This window comes from Patagioenas fasciata, chromosome 20 (genome assembly GCF_037038585.1).
Source record: "Patagioenas fasciata isolate bPatFas1 chromosome 20, bPatFas1.hap1, whole genome shotgun sequence".
NCBI lineage: Eukaryota > Metazoa > Chordata > Aves > Columbiformes > Columbidae > Patagioenas > Patagioenas fasciata.
Window position 1 is genome coordinate 11,203,216 of NC_092539.1, and position 17,880 is coordinate 11,221,095.

Genomic DNA, 17,880 nt, shown 5'->3' on the forward strand with positions numbered 1-17,880 from the left:
ATTCCTTCAGAAAAGCATTGGAACATACTCTTTAGTAAGTGATGCTGAAGTCAGTTGTATAATGAATATTTTTAACTCAAACCCAGTAAGTTTGTTTAGGAGAGAACAATATATGGGTAGTTCTGGACCATGTATGTAAGTATATCTGTAGGAGGAGAGGTTCATGCATTTCTTCTGAGGACAGCAGGGAAGGAAATGTGAAGAAGGTGAGCTGAATGTCTCAGTCATGGCAGTTAACAGTAAACTAGAAGGTGGAAATTCAGTGAAACTGATAGAATTCCTACCGAAATGTTGTGTATGAAGTGCACAATCACGGGCCAGGTATGGCTGTGGACAGTCAGCAGCGCGCAAAAAAAACCCAGTGATATAGGCATCCTGTTTGTATAAATATATGCCGAGTTAAAGATTATGTATTCAAGAGCTGTTTTATTTCAGAGCTTTGCTGTAGAGTCTCTTAATGGACATGGTTTTTAGCTCATATCTTGTTGGCAGTTCAGCCTCTTACTGGTCTCTGAGTAATACTGTATGTTTGGGCCCATATAGCTTGCTGTTATTCAAACACAGATGGTTAGCAAAGATGTTTTTAATTCCTTTCCCCCCACCCCTCACTATAGATAATCCTTTCATGTGCTTTAGAAGTTGATTACCAGATCCAAAACAAACAGTTTGTGCTCCAAAATCAGAATGGTAAATGGGCAGCAGAGACAAGGAGTTTCTGGTGATACATTCAGCACCTCATGAAACAGCCAAAACCAAAAGGGCTGAGATCTTGAGGCCAGGATTTCCAGGACCTTTTATGTCATTACATTGGCTTGCTCGAAGTTGGCCTGAGTCACCGCAGAGCACAGATTCATACAGTCCATGTGTGGATCGTGACACTCAAGTTAGATCACAGAGGTGACAGAGTGCTGCAGCCGTTCTGGCTTTTCCTCCGGGCATGGGAGGAGTTAGTGCTTGTATCAGATTTCCAGATCAGAGATGTAGTTTCCGTTTGTATCCATGGTACTTTGCCAAAAAGAAACCTCCTTATTGGCTAGAAGAAAATAGAAGATACTTTTGGATGAAATTTGGGCAATAAAAATAGAGAGATGGGCTTCAGCAGCTGGCTCTGCTGTGTGAAGATAAGAACAGACTGAGCAGCAGCCCGCCTCTGTCCTGGCACGACTGATGTAGTTGCTTCTTCCTCTGAGCTTGACCATTTCACCTGTAATGCCTGTGCTTCCTATGGGCATAATGACTGGATAAAGCAGCATTATAATTTTCAGGTATCTCCTCTGTTAGTGCATGTTCTCTTCTGGGTATTCACCTGGAAATGACTTGGCAAATATCCTAATTCTTAGTCCAGTTGCTTGCTTTGCCCTTTAGCGTAATAAATGCGTTACGTTCATGCCTGCTGTCTTCTGTTTTGAGGATGACAATGGCCTTTGCTGTTGTGTTTTATGCCATTCTCTTTCCCTCCCATGTTTCATGGAAAAGGAGTGATGGGGAGGGACAGGAGAGCAATGATTTCCTTCCCGAAACCTCCTCTGGGCACTTCAGCGCCAGGGACTGAGCCTATAGCTGCGTTGGCAGCTGCTGAGCTGCTGCTGCTGCCAAAATGCAAGGCTCAGCCTGCCACGTCTTTGTTTCAGTAGCGTTTCCTTCCTCTCTTCCCAGTACGGATGCCAAATACAGCATTTGAGGAAAACATATGATGATCTGCCAAGGTGGCTGCTCCAAAGTATACTTGATGCTCGCACCACCAGTGATACCATCCTTTGGTGGCTGTGCCTGCTGGAATAGCTTCGAGGGGAGATTGTCTTTCTGGTGTCTGTACTCCCTTTTTGAACACCCTGAGCTATAAGTTGGAAACAACTCAATGAAGTACGTTCCGATTGCTCCCTTCTCTCCTTTCCCCACTCACCTTTTTCTTGGAATAAGGCTGGAAAGAGAAAGCGTGTATGGGGAAGCTACAGCACAACGCCGCTATCCCACTGCTGCTTAGGTTCTGGGAACAGCAGCCTGTCATTACCACGAGCCTATGGACATAAAAGGAAATTGTCGTCTTTATCATCTGTCAAAATTGTGGATGTATTTGAAGCTCTGAATGCTAAACTTGCAGTTATTGTAACCTTTCTTTTTGAAGTGTACTGCTCAGTGTCTAGGACTTGCTCAACATCTGCAAGTCTCTGGAAGCTGTCCCCGTGTGACAACTTCCATGCGGTGCTGACCAAACAAACCTCAGCACCTTTCCTTGATTTCCAGCCAGTATTATCTGGCTTCTGCCAACAGCATGGCTGGAAGGAGCTTCTGACGGAAAATGAATTATGAGCACATAAATGGTGCTGGTTTTTGCTGAGATTGGAATTTGTTCACCAGCCACCTTAGTGTGGCAAGTGAGCCAGTCTTCTGTGCCCCGTGGGAGAAACCTGTCCTTACAGAACATCTGAGCTTGGGTCTTTGTGCCCAGCTTAGAATGTTTTAAAAGCCAAGAAACTGGAAGCAGTTTCCGCTTGTTGGAGACCATTGCAATGAAGTGTGTAACGGTCTTCATGTCCGGATAGAACTGTCCTAAATCAAAGCATCTCCATTCCCTGCTCTGTGTGTGGATTCCTTCTTGCTGCCACTCCTGGCGTGGAGCTGGCGGTGCGGAGCAGCAGCGGGAGCTGCCCCGCCTCCCCGGTACCGCGTCCTCAGCCACGCACACCCCACACCTGGAGGCTGCTGCTGTTTTCTCTCCATACTGCTCCAGCATCCTTCTGGAGATCTGGAAGCAGCAACATGTCTTGCTAAAACGTAGGTCTTTCGCTCTCAAGTTGGGTGTGTAATTGCTTATAGATCATATATTCCTTTTCTCCTGCAGCGGGAGGAGCTGTATTAATAATCCTGTCTGCAATCGACTGAGACTTTAGTATTCTTTTGGGCTATTTCTCACCAAATAATGCAGATCCTCTGGTTGAATTAAAAAAGCTGCATTAAATGTCCTCTTTTGTGTTTTCACACAGCAAAATTTCTTCCTACATGGGAGCAGCATGCATGATGTTCGGAACACAAAACAGTAAATGCATGACAGCTCTTGTCTGCAAAAATCTGTGGTGAAACCACGGTTATGTATTGTCATAAATGAAGTTTTATTACAGCCATGTCAGAATACTATCAAAAGAACAAGTTCTGCTGTCTGTTTCCATGGAGATCTTTCCCGTTCCCTGGGGAGCCGAGGAATCAAGGGTATTGTGCAGCTATGCCAGCTGCAATTAGGCGAGCAGGCTGCTGGAAAAATACACGTGTGGACACCCAGCAGTGACCGTGGGCAACAACGGCCAAACACGAGTGCGCGACGCTAGCAGAGGCTTTTTAAAATGCCACTGATTTTTGTATATTTTAAACTAATGCAGTGCAGCAAGCTGAACTGTAGGCCTTACAAGAATGCTTACGCTCATACACAGGAAGGTACAGAATTGAGGGGGACAAGGGTGAGCAAGGGCAGGTGGCTTACTTAGCTTAGCTTACTGATGAGGAATATATGCATAAGCATCACCAGCAAATAGTTACCTGCTTATTTCTTCATTTGTGCACATACCTACTTACCAGTGCTCGAGAGAAGGGTATTTTCTTGTCTCCTTATGTTAGACCATTGCTTCAGCATCCTGAGCAACTCGGCCTGGAGAGCCCAATTCACTACTGTAGGGTTCTTTGAGCCAACTTGCTAATTTAGTCATTCTTTAAGTTAGTGCCAGGGAACTCAGACGGTTGTTTGGGTTTTTTTTAATGATCAATTTTAGTGTTGATTTGTATTCACTTTTTTAAACACTGAAACTTGTCGATGTGTTTATTAAATTTAACACTTTTCTTTCTCAAATATATGCATATGCAATTGTTTCTTGTATGTATGTTAAATGGCTATACTGTCTGGTTTGTGACATGTTTTTAGGGATGCTGTGGTCAGATCTTCATGTATGTGCTTCCTGCAAGCTAATCGGGATTTCCTTGCAGGTTCCAGTAACAACAGCTTTCGAGAAACTACAGGAATGATAATCCTTGTAGTTCTGGGTGCAGGCAGAGCCATAAAGCGTTTCAAGTGGATTCTGAACAAAGCCATCCTGACATTGACACAAACTCTGTGTTTGTCTCTTGTCTGTTGCAGGGATTTACCTCAGTATGGCCAAAAGCAGTGGCAATCCTATTTTGGGCGAACGTTTGACGTTTACACCAAACTCTGGAAGTTTCAGCAGCAGCATCGGTAAGGGAATGTTGTAGGCAGATGTATCTGTGGATTTAAGTGCAGCTTTAATCTCTGGCACGTCTGGGGGCCGCAATTAGGATTGAGATTTCACTATTATTCAAGCCCGAAGAGGGGGAAATAGTCACTTCCTGCTGTGCTCACAGTCTGATGAATTAAAATGTTGCAGAGTTTTCAGTGTGACTTTTTCAGCAAAACCTTTTGCTCTATTTAAATGCCTGTTGCTGTAATACATTACCCAGGAGAAGCGGGGCTGGTGGCTTCCGCGACGCAGAGCCCATCTGGAGTGGTGTGAAGCGTCTTGCTGCAGCGTGGGCTCTGATCCTTCACACCTTACATTGGCTGTGGAGCCTGAGTGTTCTCCTGGGAAGCTGCGACCTTTTGTGTGCATTTTGTGCAACACACTTAGGTCTAGTTTATGCAAGATAGGTGCTGCTTGTTCTGGGGTGCACAAGCAGCGCTGCTGGCTCTGTGAGGGGCTGCTACTGGGAATGCCGGACCAGAAATGAAAGCTGAATCTGGCCCCGGAATGGCTCTTTGTCTTGTCTGCTGTGATGTTCTGAGAAATTCTGGAATGCCTTTTAATCTTTCTTTTCTCTCTTGCGAAATAGACAAGTGTTGGACAATCGGTATGGGTTGAAGCGGTGGCAAATTGGGGAAATTGCTTCCAAGATTGGGCAGCTCTATTACCATTATTAGTAAGTAAGCACAGAAAAGGATTCCGTGGGGGAATGCAGTGTTAGCGGCTGCTCCATGCCAAACATCTGCATACTCAGTCAGGAGAAATGAATCGTGATGCCTGTTTCTGGATGAGAAGGCCCTGGGGACAGCACAGGGGTGCTGCGGAGAGCAGCACCGGTGAGCCTAATACCACAGTGCTGGTCAGGCTGCTGCTGTCTGAAGATTTACCTCCTGTCTCAAAGTGTTTCTAAGTCTTCTGTGCGTGCTGCACTTGACAATTGTGCAAAAGTGTGATTTACAAGTTTGGAAGCTTAATGTTTGTTTAAAATTTTCAATTAACCTGTCACCTGTACATGTGGATACAAGATGGGGCAGATTTGGTTGTCTGAAGTTGAATCCAATCTCTGAAATATGTCTTCCCAGCAGGCACAAAGAATGAGAGTCTGGCTTTCCTAAGATGTTACTTGAGGGAGTTTTGCCATGGATGCACAAGATGGCTGAGGGGGCAGGAAGGAGGGTTTGGCACGGATTCCCATCTGAAGCCCTGAGCTAATCTGATTCTTCCTCTGCAGCTTGCGCACTTCAGAAACCAGCTATCTCAACGAGGCTTTCTCCTTCTACTCAGCAATTAGGCAGAGGTCGTACTACTCCCAGGTCAACAAAGAAGACAGGTATGTCTGAGTGCATGCCTTTGTTCTTCGAAGACCAGAGTGGTGTGTGAACGCAGCAAATCTATAAGCTGTAGGAGATACTGGGATAAAATCAGTGTTGTTGAAGAAAATTTCTTTTGATCCTCCTGCCATGGTTACAAATCTCAGTGTTATAAACAAAAGCTTTGCTGTATGACTTGAGGAATCTTTTATCTGGCCCTGGCTAGAAAGCTCTTAGCCCCCAAGTTCAGTCGCTTTGAGTCCTGAGCAGTGTCAGTGCTGGAAGATGGGTCAGTTGGGCTGGAGCAGAGGAACCTGTTTGATTCTAGTCAGGCTTTTCAGGGGAACATCCGTCAGCACTGCAGTACAGCAGCCCTGTGTCACTGACTGGACAAGGTCCAAGAGCTCCAGGAGGCCTAACATCTTCCTTTCAGACACTATTCTGAGAAAGGTGCACTCAGAACAGGGCTGTGTTGTGCAGGGCAGAAAATGTGCTGCCTGCCAAGAACATAGATATAAATAAGAATAGGTAGAGAACTCAGTTCTGGATCCTGATCTTATATTCTGACCAGTAAATCTGGTTTCCCTCATTAAAATGTGATTCTATGGTTCTAAAGAAGAAATGATCTGAAGTCACCATCCAGATAAATGCAGGTTAGTTAGGAAGCTTCCTGCCAAGCCTCTCTGGACTCAAACTAATTGCACATCTCTAGTCTTGCTGATGTCTCAATGCAGCTGTGTGCCACAAAAGGTGAACTTTTCTCTGCTCCCTTCTGATATCTATTGATCCTATTATCTTCTCAAAAATCTCTCCATTTCAGCCTGAGTGCTCGAACCATTTCGGATAAGGTTGTTCTATTTACATCTCGGATTTGACTGTGGTTTTTGTTGTCGTGTTTAGGCCTGAATTGGTGGTTAAGAAGCTGCGTTACTATGCAAGATTCATAGTGGTTTGTCTCTTGCTCAACAAGATGGATGTTGTAAAGGACCTTGTAAAGGTACATTAAACAAGGATAAAGGTGCTAAGGGGTGGGAGGTTGCTCTTTTTTTCAGGGTTTTCTCCTAATTAGGGAAAACGTAATATAGCCTATTTCAGTTGAAATATTACTCATTGGATCGATGACCAAATTAGATCTCCCTCAGCAAGTGTTCATGACATACCGTTGCTTGGAAAGCCAGTGTCTCCTCGTTTGATGTTGAGCTTATTTCTCTTCCCTTCCAAACTGCTGACCCATGTCTAGAACACATCCTGAATACATTCTGCACCTTCCAGAGATCCATCAAAATTGAACCTTGCTACATGATGTAGATATTACTAAAAAATTGGACCCTTCCAACAACCTTGCTGTAAGCAGCTTCTGGCACCGACAGTTTTGTGTAGGTCACATTGCTGTCTTTGTGTCTAAGCTTACTTGAACTGCTGGCTTAGCCTAGCAGCAGCAAAAAAAGCCATACCATTCACTTCCTCAGTGGATTTAAACTTACTTGTAAGCTGAAATTTGAGTCCTTGGTATCTATAGCTTATGGTAATAACCACTGATGTAGCTGTCTGTGAGTGGGATAGTTATACTGAACTCCAGCTATTCTTTGCATTTGGACCTACTTAAAAGATACTTTGCATTGCCAACATTCAGTGTAACATTGGCATTCTGTCTCCTGAAAGAGCACGTTTTGGCTGGCATGTTAGTCATAAGTGCGCTGCATATGTTCTCAAGTAATATTTTAAAAAATTATTATTCTTAAAGGCCAGCACAGCTAACCAAGTTGTGGAGCTACTGCCTGCCTGTTAAGCTCTCGGTGTAAGAAGTGACTGTGTCTGTCGTTGAACTTTTTACATCAGGAGCTGTCAGATGAAATTGAGGACTACACACATCGGTTTAATACTGAAGATCAGGTGGAGTGGAACCTGGTTCTTCAGGAAGTGGCAGCATTTATCGAGGTGAGAATACCAGTCCCTTTTAGTACCATGTGCTTGCTTGCAGTCCTGAAGAGCTGTTGCTTTTCCAGGCAGTCAGGCATTACTCTGTAGCCCACATATGAAATACATGTATGGCAAATTAATTTAAAAAATCTGCCTCAGTTATGAAATGTTTAAGTGACAAAACCTTTGGACTTCTCTCTGACTGCAAATCTGTATGTTTTCTTGAATTCCTGATTTATTCTGGTTGCTTTTTCTAGGCAGATCCTGTCATGGTTTTAAATGATGACAACACCATTGTAATCACCTCTAACAGGCTCTCTGAAACCGGAGCTCCGCTGCTGGAGCAGGGGATGATAGTGGGACAGCTTGCTCTTGCAGATGCGCTGATTATTGGGAACTGCAACAACCAGGTAAAAGAAATGCCAGGGACTTGGGTTTGTACTTGGGTTTTACCGCTTGATTTGTAAACACCTCAGAAAAGTCTAATTTGTGAAGTAGGGGTCTGCACTGCAGTGAACTGGCTTGGTAGACCACTAATAAATAGACTTTGTCCTTCGGGAGCTCTTCTAAAAGTTATTGACAGGTCTTTAGAGGTTCAGATCCCCGAGACACAGATAATGGTCTGTCTGGTGTGCAGTTGAATCCCTTACCCGGATAATTCTAAAGAAATACTGTTTAATCTGTATCTGGCAGAATAAACTGTTTGACTCTTTTGCAGGTCAAGTTCAGTGAATTAACAATTGATATGTTCCGAATGCTACAAGCTCTTGAAAGGGAACCAATGAATTTAGCATCACAAATGAACAAACCTGGAATGCAGGTAAGTTCCATTTCAGTGACAAGACTGGCAACAGATCTTAACTGGTTTTTGTCTGGTTTGTTTTAAAGGAGGTCCTTGTTCAGTATTGTCACTGTGCAGAGCAGGTTAGTAAAGCTGGTGTAACCTTACTAGAAGTTAGTGAAGAGTAGCTCAAGCCTGTGGAGTTGGACCCAAGTAGTGTTCTGGTTCAAATAGTGTGCATCTTGCTTTACCCTCTAGTAGGAAATGAAGCATGTAGAGACCATTTTGTGTGGGAAATATGTTGTGTTTTGTTTTTTCTCAACAGGAGTCCACGGAGAAACCAGCCAGGCGGGAAAACCCCCACAAATACCTACTTTATAAACCAACTTTTAGCCAGCTATATACATTTTTAGCAGCATCGTTCAAGGTTTGTGAAACTGGTGAATTTACTTGTAATAGAAAAATATTCAGAATGGTATGTGACACTGAATAAAATGTGCTTGAGAGATAGTTGTGTATGATTTAATTTTATCTACTAATTTTATTTGTACATGTGTAGTCACGCGTACATACAGACATTTACATATACAGACATAAGAACAAGTTTTCTAGATAAAGTTTATCTATCTCCTATATGTATTATGTAGGAAATATCTCTGAGATAGGCCGTCTGGAGAACAGAAGAATCAAGAGTATTCTTCTGTTTCATGTTGTGCCAAACACAGCACAAAATCAGGGAATTGTGTCAAGAAGCTGTTGCTCTTCAGCCCTGTGTGACTGGGAGGTCTCCAGGTCTGTAGCCCATTGGAACTGTTCCTCTCCTGCACATGCTGCAGTTTTATCTGCCTGTTGTTTCGTTACCCACTGTTCTCTTCCATGTAAACAATCTATACATTTGTAGACTTTTTTTAATACAGTTGCTATGTGTATTTTAATTTAATAAAGTTGCTGTGCTCATAATGCTTAATTATGACTGTACAAGTCAGCAACTTAGGATTTAGTGGTAAAAACAGAATGTGAATCCTGTAAAGAAACACCTTTCAGTTTGTTTCAAGAAACAACTGTAAAGAAACAGCTGGTGAGCTGAAGTGCATCCGTAGGACTCCAAACCTTGGGTGCTTGTGTGCTCAGTCTTTTGCAGAAATGAGAAGCATCTGTTCCCTCATGCAGGCAGTTCATTAGAAAGGTGGAAAACAGATTTCTTGTACAGGTCTGTACAGAAACCTTCATGCGTTGTGCTTGTCCAGCTGAGAAGGGTCAGAGGGAAGAGGCAGGTGTTGCAGACTCTGGGGTATTTGGAAACAAAGAACCTCCTGTTGGACCCTGAATTGTCTGGGAGTTCAGGTCTGCATGATCTTGGCAGCTTTTGGTTTCCATATCTTGGAAGGCCTCAGATCTGGCAAGATAGTACGAGAGTCTGTGCGGAAGCAGATGCTCTTTTAGTGCTGCTTGAACCTCTAACATCAGCCTAGAGGTCTGAGTGGAAAAAAGGTATGAACGTGTCATCAGTTTGTTTTTGTCTGCACACTCGTCCATTGAAGGGATGGGGATGTACATACACAAAGAACAGAATGAAGAGAAGCCAGGAGTAGCACAATCTTAAATAGCAATGTATTAATGAAGATGATGATTGAATATTAAAATAAACTTACACATTCCTTCCCTTGCCACTCTTCTCTATCTGAATTTCAGGAGCTGCCTGCGAACAGCGTGCTGCTGATTTACTTGTCTGCCACGGGCGTGTTTCCATCAGGTCGTTCGGATAGTGAAGGTACAATAAAGGAATGCTCCCTGTCATGAACAGGGCTTGAATTCTCTTTATGTTCCAGGACAAGTGACCAAGAAAGATGTCACAAAGCTCCTTTTAAAAGACAAGTCAATTTATTCTCCTGTCTACTTAGTAAGATAGCCTTTTTTCCACAAACAAGAGTTAATTCCCTGTGCTTTAATTAGTATGCATTAACCTGAGACCTTTGCAAAGGACATACCCAGTTTTTGATGCATCCGAAGCATTAAAACCTTTGCCAGTTGTGAAGACCACATGGCTCAGTCGATGCCTCAGTGCGGAGTTAATAAAATGGCCAAATGGCATTTTTGATTCTTTCCAATCTCTAGCACCGTGAGACGTGTGCTCAGGAGATGGATGGCAAAAGGGCTGAAGCGTCTGCAGGGACTGTTCTATTTGCACGCTTGTTAACCTGACAATTCAAGCCCTTCTCATGATTTTTGACAATTCCTTTCACCTCATCCTCCTGTTCTTTGCACCCTAGCAGAATATTTGGATGCAGCTGCAATCTAAAAGCCGAAAACTGGTTGGCTGAAGTGAATACAGCCCAAAGATCTGTTCATGTCATTTAAGGAAAAAAGAAAGTTTTAACATCCTAAATATTGTACCCACCTCATCAGTTTGAGACTTGCATTCCTTTATAAGACGCATGCCTTGTCCATCCCAGCGCATGATGTACGGAGCTGTCAAAATGTTAAAGGAAAAAAAATCCCTGTCAGCTCTGGATTGTGGCAGTGATTTTTTTTTTAAACACTTTAACATTTTCTGTTTTGCTGCAACTTGGTGACAGGTTCTAACAATGCTGTTCCTTAACGCCTGTGTATTGTCGCCTTCACTGCATGTGTTGTTCCAATGTAATTCTTGCTGTAGAGGCATCTGGGCTCTGCCATTGGCGGAGCTGCCGACTCAGGCTTCAGTTTCCATTCAACAAATCCCATCACAACTGCATTCTTTTAATAAGGTAGCGTAGTCTGCACAGACAAGGAAGTTCTACCTTATTAAAAGGGAGAGCAGCTGCAAGTTGCACTGTTTATTGCCTGTGAGCCATTTGTGTTTGACAGATCACGGGAGACATTCGTAACAGTGTGAAATTAATGTATGTTTTGTTCCTAATCTTGTATTCCCAACGCTTCCCTTAGAATGGAAAGGTGCCTTATGGATCCAAACCTGACAAAATTGCATTTGGTGGCCAAATATGAGTCAACCAACTTTGCAAATGTATAACAGAATGAGGAAGTCCTACTACTTGATTTCGCTGGTGACATTTCATACCCATCTAAATGGCGGAAATGTTCCCCAGTATCTCTAGCACGTTTTTTGTGTAGGATTTGACATTTTTATAGCCATTCCGTTCATCTCTGCTCTCCATCAGTTAGGTGGTTAGCTCTGCTGTGCAAACTTAGTAGAATATGTCTTGAGCTCACCGTAGGAACACGTCAGGCTGCGTGCATTTAAAATTGTGAATTCTGTGCTTGAAGTCTTGGAACATAAACCTTTGCTGCAGATCTGAAATCTGGTTAAAACTGCTCTGTCCCTTCTAGGAGCATTGAAAGCATATTCATTCTCCTCCCTTTGCAGTGTTATAACTGCAGATGATAGTAATATATCTATTCTGAGAGGCTACAGAGTTTTTGATTGATTTAGCCTTATTTTTTGATCAAATTCTGCACCTAGAATACACTAGCTCATATAGTAATTTTACAGAGGTATTGATTTTCCCATATGAAATGTGTGATGGGTTTTAATCTCTGTGCTATGTAGAGTAACATGAGTCAATATTTGGATCTTTTGTATTATGTTTGTGGGTAAATAGTTAATAAATAAAGTAGAAGTTACGAAGTTGCATTGCTTGCTTCTATTTGGTAGATGCTGAAACTACTAAAAATGCATAAAATCAAATATCTAGTTAGTAAAGTCTCCACATTCCTTCATTCCCTCCTTACAACCGCAGTAGTTTGGATTCGCTTTGTTTTCTGGTATTTGTGGTTGTTTCTTCCCTTTCATGTAATCATTAAATCCAGAGCAGGTGAGTTGCCTCTGCTAACTGTCACGCTGCTTTTGCCACGTGTAGGTCCGTATGATTTTGGTGGTGTCCTGACAAACAGCAACCGCGACATCATAAACGGGGACGCCCTCCACAAGCGGAACCAGGCGTACAAGGAGATGCACTGGTAAGGGCACGAGAGAGAAAAATGCACCAAAGCCTCTGCAATTCAAACTCTTCAGTGCAGGACATCAGGATGTAGATTGGCTTGAAGTTGAACAATTAGAGATGAATGTGCAACTTTAAATGGTGACGTAAACACTCAAAAAGTATCACTGTGAGTTAATGTAAACGATTTATTACTGGAAAGCTTGAAAGTAATGATGGGTGACTTTCCCCAAAAGATAAACACCTCTTATTTGGAAAGAACTAATAAGTGCAATGGCCCATGTTACAGAGAATGCCAAATTAGTTTTGCAGTTAATCTCTGAGGATGAGTCTGAGGAATGAGGAGGAGTGTGCTTGCTGTGCCTGAGGAACTGGTGCGCTGCGCAGCTCTGCGGCAATTCTAGCGCTCTGTGAAGCGTCCCTTTCTCTTTTCAGTCTTCACCCTGGAGATCTTTACCCTTTCACAAGAAAGCCCCTGTTTATCATTGTGGACTCTTCAAACAGTGTTGCCTATAAGGTAAGGCTCTTGAAGGCAGCTGCTCGTGCGATAGGACACAGTGTCAACCCCTAGTTAGCTTTCACTTTTAACGGGCTATTTTTTTAAACAGTTTGTATTCAGTCTTTCTTTTCTTTTGAGGTTGTGCATGCTAGTCAGGATCTGATCCTATGAATAGGAACAAGAAGGAGAAGCACATGAACAGCCGCTCATTGGAAAGTAATAAATCCTCCTGGAGGGAAAAAAGGTTCAAGATTTCCAAGGTCTCTGGTGGGAGGTTTATTTTTGTTATATACCAAAGACAAATCTCGGTGTGTGTGCATGGGGGAGGGAGATCACTAATCTGCTGCTTTTTTTTCCAGTCGCCCAACACTCAGTTGCCTTTAAGCAACAGAAAGGAGTCAAAGCATTGAGCCTGGTCTTATAAGACATGGGGTGTCTGTGTCTGAAAAGTATCTGAACGAAGGAAATACCAAGACTGACATTAGCATCCAGTGTTGCTGTAGAGTGGTGTATCTCGGAGAAGGAGCCGCCTTCCCAGGGTGCTGTGGACTTTCAGGAGAATTACTCCGTGCCAGATCACCTTGGGAATCTGCAATTCGGGTAATACAGTAGCAGGCGTTTCCAGTAGCAGTTGCATCTGGCTGGCGTTACGGCACTTCGTGAATGGGACGATCAGAATGTGCTATATCTGGGGAAAGTGCCACTTCCTTGTGTCTTCCTTTTTATAGCTCCATTATGTGCAGGGAGAGAAGTGAAGCTCGCAGCTGCGCTTCAGAGGAGGAACGGGGCCGTCTAGTGGCCACATGAGCTTGGTCCTTGCTCAGCATCCACAGTCTGTGTTGGTTGTTTTAAAGGCGTTTGTTGGCCAGTCAGAGGTACTAAATTAGGGGTCAGTATAATTCAGAATAGCTCTGTTTTGAGCAATGGAATTTTTACCCGACACGTTCACCTTCGCAATGTGTTGCCACTGAACCTGGGCAGGTAGACGTGTGGGGATAGGTTTCGGTGTTTTGGTTTCTTTCAGCTGTAGGTAGCTGGCAGAGCTCTCAGCCTCTGTATTTATAGCCTGTTTGTCGCCTTTCTGTGCGTGCTTACGTGCTCGGTTCCTTGTCACCAGAACATACTGACGGAGCTGTCCTGCGACTCCTCTGGCTGTGCTGCGAGATGCTTTGGAGATTTGTGCACTGGCACAAACAGAGAGGTTCTGTGCAATTGTGAACAAGTTGCAGTCAGCGTACCGACTTTTTCCACACGGCTGCTCTGATGGTTTCTGATGGGACTGGAGCTATCCTGACATTTAAATGTCACTGCAGTGCTGGCAGTAGCGGCAACTGCTCGCACCTCTCTTTCTGCAGCCGTTGCTGCTCTCCCGCACGCGTTCTCATCGCTGCCTCTCTCTGGAGGCCTTAAATGGTGGTGACTGAAAGTCAGTCCTGCCAGGAAGTGCCTCGCCAGTTTGTCAAATCAGCAGCACTTGAACAGCTTCCTCCGCTATATATTTAGCTGAAAGTGGAAGATAACTGCAAATCGAGCAGATCTACGTAAAGCCGTGAATTTTTTTCAGCACTTACATTTAAATATAGACGGCTGTGATCTTGAAAGTTACCACTGTATATGTGGATGAAATCATATTTTTAAATCAGTATCTTTGTGTAGCTCTGGTTGTCTTGAGATTATGGTCAAATACAGAGTCTTGAAAAAAATCCAAACCAACCAAAAGCTCCAGCCAGTCAGAATGCAAGGCCCTGGCCAGTGATGTGATATGAACACTCAGCTTAGTAAAGCTTACGTGGGAAGTGACTTCTTGTGGAGATGACAGGTAGTTCTTTTTTGGAAAGAGTTGTATATGACACACATTTTAAAAAGCAGCAGCACTTCTGTCAGAAAACTTGAGTGCTGAAGTTTAAAACCAGAGCCAACTCTGAAACAAGAATGTGTTTTACTCTTTGTGGAGGGGTCTGTGCAGGGAGAGGTGGGACCTTCCTTGCCAGAGCTGCTGCCACAGCGCACAGGGCAGGCGTCTCTGGCTCCGAACGTGCTGGGACACGGAGCAGAGGAGGTGGGGAGTGAACCCTGGCGAATCCGCTCCCCGAGTGTGGAGAATCTGCTTCGGTCTCCAGCTGGGTGATACCAGGTAGAATGCAACGAGTGGATCTGTTGGTGAACACTAAACGTACACGGTACTGGGAACATGTCGCCTGCCGCTGTGGATTCAGATCCGGCTGGCGATGGCTGGGGTGGCTCCTTCGGCAGTTTGATGTGTCTTTGTAGTACAGGCTTGGCCTGCACTTACTGTCTTCATGGTGATAGTCTTTGTTTCTCCATTAGAGACCAAACCTTAGTATCTAACATTATAAATCTCCCTTGGACTCTTAATGAAATAAAGGGGTTTTAGGACTAGTCAGCACTCTGTCAGACATGGGAAATGTTTTATTTTGATTAGACTAGATTACTCTCTTTAGTATTTGGCAGACTTCGATGGAATTAATTCAGTGAAACTAATTTAATTGAAATATACTGCCCGGAAGGGAAAGGTCCATTTGAATTAAGCAGACACCAGAAGGAATTAAAAAACGAGCTTTTTGATGAGTACCCAAGCAAATCCTCCTGGTGATGTATACCTTACATTTGTAACCTGCCAATTTGCAGAATATAATCTGCAAGAATGTGCGTTGCACTCGCGCTCTGGTTTGAATGTGTGCACTGATAGGATGCAGACATGGTCGTTTACATTTTCTATGGCTTTGCGAGCCTTCAGTTTTACAAAAGCTGCTTTGGTGAGGCATGTTACAGCTAATGAGGTTGTGTAAATGAGGTTTTTTTCCTTGGTGATAATTACTACCAATCAGTGTACCTGCCAGATGGACAGAGGGTAGGACTGTTACCAGGTAATTGCAGTGAAACTGGACACAGGCGTCGTTGGAGGTTTCTGGATAGATTCTTGGGCAACAGGACACTTAGGCAATATTTAGGGTGTTGGTGGAAAGTGCGTGAAACTAGTATTGTAAACTGAGGGTTTGGTATAGATGTTGAGGTCATGACATACTTGCTTTAAAGGAAACTTATTTTAAAACTTGTGTCCCCTGGGCTCTTCCGTTTCATCAGCAATAGTCCCTCCTGCTAGAAAGAAAAGGGGAAATAAACCACTTGGATGCGATAGTTCAGCTGGTATTGAGCAAAGACGCTAAGTCTATTTTGACCTGAAAGCCAAGGGCTTTCCTTTTCATTGCAGAAAGTGATTTTTTCCAAGTAATATATTACTACTGAAAGCCATATTTCCATGGAATTAGTGTCTGGTATCAGTAGCAGGGAAATGAGAGAATTCGAATTCCTTTCAAATGCAATGGGTTATAGTTCCATGCTGTGATCTGTAGGTCAGCTCGTCAGCCTCACTGTCAGTGCTGCACGGTGTGACGGGCGTTGGTGTGTTCTCTGTCGTTAACAGTCTCTGTACCTTTAATCTGCTTGAATATTCAAAAGCGAGCAAAGTGACCATCAATACTTCAAAATTCTTCTCTGTTACAGAACTTCACAAACTTATTTGGACAGCCGTTGGTGTGCTTGCTCTCTCCAACAGCGTACCCCAAGGCATTGCAAGGTACGTGTGGTATTGCATTTCCGAACAAGCCGCAGTTGCAAACAAATAAAATTCAGATTCTTCAGGAAAAGGTAGCTTTTCATCACTAGGTAATCCTTAAATCAGATTAGCGTTCCCTGAACTAGTATGATAAAGTTTAGTTACTGTTTATGGCAAATAATTTATGCAGACAATGCTGATATTAGTGAAGACATAGGCCTCCCACAGTCAATGAGAGAATCGAGTTTCTCGTGGTGTTGAGGCACATCCTCATAAGCCTTTATTGCTGGTCATCACATCCTCTTGAAAAGAGCTCTGCCACAGAGATGTGACAACACAAGGAGTAGTTCCCCTGTTACAGGATTTAGTGTGTGAGCGACTTCATTCCGTGGCAGGGACAACCTCTGTTTCATGTGCCAAATGTATCTTTGTCTATTGATTTTTTTTTTTTTTTTAATTATTACTTTTTTCAGATCAGTCTCAGCGGGGCAGCCTCTTCACGCTCTTCCTGAACAATCCTTTAATGGCATTCCTGTTTGTCTCTGGATTATCAAGCATGCGCAGAGGCCTGTGGGAGAAGTGTCAAGATTACCTTCGAAAGATCAACCGGGATATTGCGCAGCTGCTGACCCACTCCCGCTCCATAGGTGCGTGCCTCGAGGTGCACAGCTGAACCTCAGCACGCTGCTTAAGCACGTGCTGGTTTTACGTGTTCAGCCTTTCCAAGGGACAGAAAAGTGAATAAAGGGAATGCACAAGTATTCATAGTGGTTTCCCTCGAGTCTCCTTTTTGTTTGTTTTTTTGTTTGTTTGTTTGTTTTTTAAGCCTTTCTAAACTGAGTTTTCTTTGCCTTCTTTACAGATCAGTCCTTTCTTCAGTTTTTTGGGGATGAATTTCTTCGCTTGCTCCTAACAAGATTTGTCTTCTGTTCGGCTACCATGAGGATGCACAAAATTTTCCGGGTATGCAGGGATGTGTGTCCCTTTGTGGGGAGGACAGGCCGGTGCAGATGGAACGGCTCTGCCTGGGGATGGCGGGTCTCAGGGCCAAGCGTATCGCTGTGTCTTCCGCGAGATCACCGATGCTCACGTGCTGATGCCTACAGCTCGTATTGAATCGGTGCCTTTGTGTCTCTCCAAAGGCGGGAAGCCTTTGCCTCGCTGAAGCCGTATTCTCCTGCATGAGCAGCAGACACACTCTGATTCGTGTATGTCGCTCTGAACAGCCTTGTCTGCTAGAAAAATTCCTTAGTAATTCAAGATTATTATTTCTACACAATTAAAAAGGTATAGCACAAGAATATAAGAGGAAGTGGGGAGGAGCAGAACGTTATTGCTAGAATGTATTCTAGTGTGAGTGGATTTTGAAAGGTCTTTGAAATGTAAATCATTAAACTAAACAGGAGGATGGCATCTTCCTTCCCATTTGTTAGTGCGGTGCCAGCAGCCAAGTCTGCTGCTGGATCCACACCATTTTATAGATGGGAGTGTTGGCGTAAGAACTGCCTGCTCCATTTTAGACGTTACGGAGGAAAATGGAAGGCGAAGCACAGAAATATACAGTATTCATGTACGCTAACTGCAGACATCTCATAGCTTTCCCATCCTCAGCTG

At 43.6% G+C, this 17,880-nt stretch overlaps 1 protein-coding gene across 7 annotated transcripts in view; it reads left to right on the forward strand.

Annotated features, from left to right (window-relative positions):
- The window catches only part of SCAI (suppressor of cancer cell invasion), a 31,082-nt gene that overhangs the window by 11,116 nt on the left and 2,086 nt on the right, over positions 1–17,880 (forward strand). For all 7 annotated transcript variants that reach the window (XM_065853693.2, XM_071817532.1, XM_065853692.2 and 4 more), the window contains 14 exons: positions 4,124–4,219; positions 4,831–4,917; positions 5,473–5,571; positions 6,452–6,548; positions 7,391–7,489; positions 7,729–7,881; positions 8,190–8,291; positions 8,578–8,679; positions 9,945–10,023; positions 12,110–12,209; positions 12,626–12,707; positions 16,215–16,287; positions 16,740–16,913; positions 17,129–17,229. In XM_065853693.2, the coding sequence (XP_065709765.1) occupies positions 4,124–4,219; positions 4,831–4,917; positions 5,473–5,571; positions 6,452–6,548; positions 7,391–7,489; positions 7,729–7,881; positions 8,190–8,291; positions 8,578–8,679; positions 9,945–10,023; positions 12,110–12,209; positions 12,626–12,707; positions 16,215–16,287; positions 16,740–16,913; positions 17,129–17,229 (1,444 nt within the window). The remainder of the gene's footprint in view (positions 1–4,123; positions 4,220–4,830; positions 4,918–5,472; positions 5,572–6,451; positions 6,549–7,390; positions 7,490–7,728; positions 7,882–8,189; positions 8,292–8,577; positions 8,680–9,944; positions 10,024–12,109; positions 12,210–12,625; positions 12,708–16,214; positions 16,288–16,739; positions 16,914–17,128; positions 17,230–17,880) is intronic.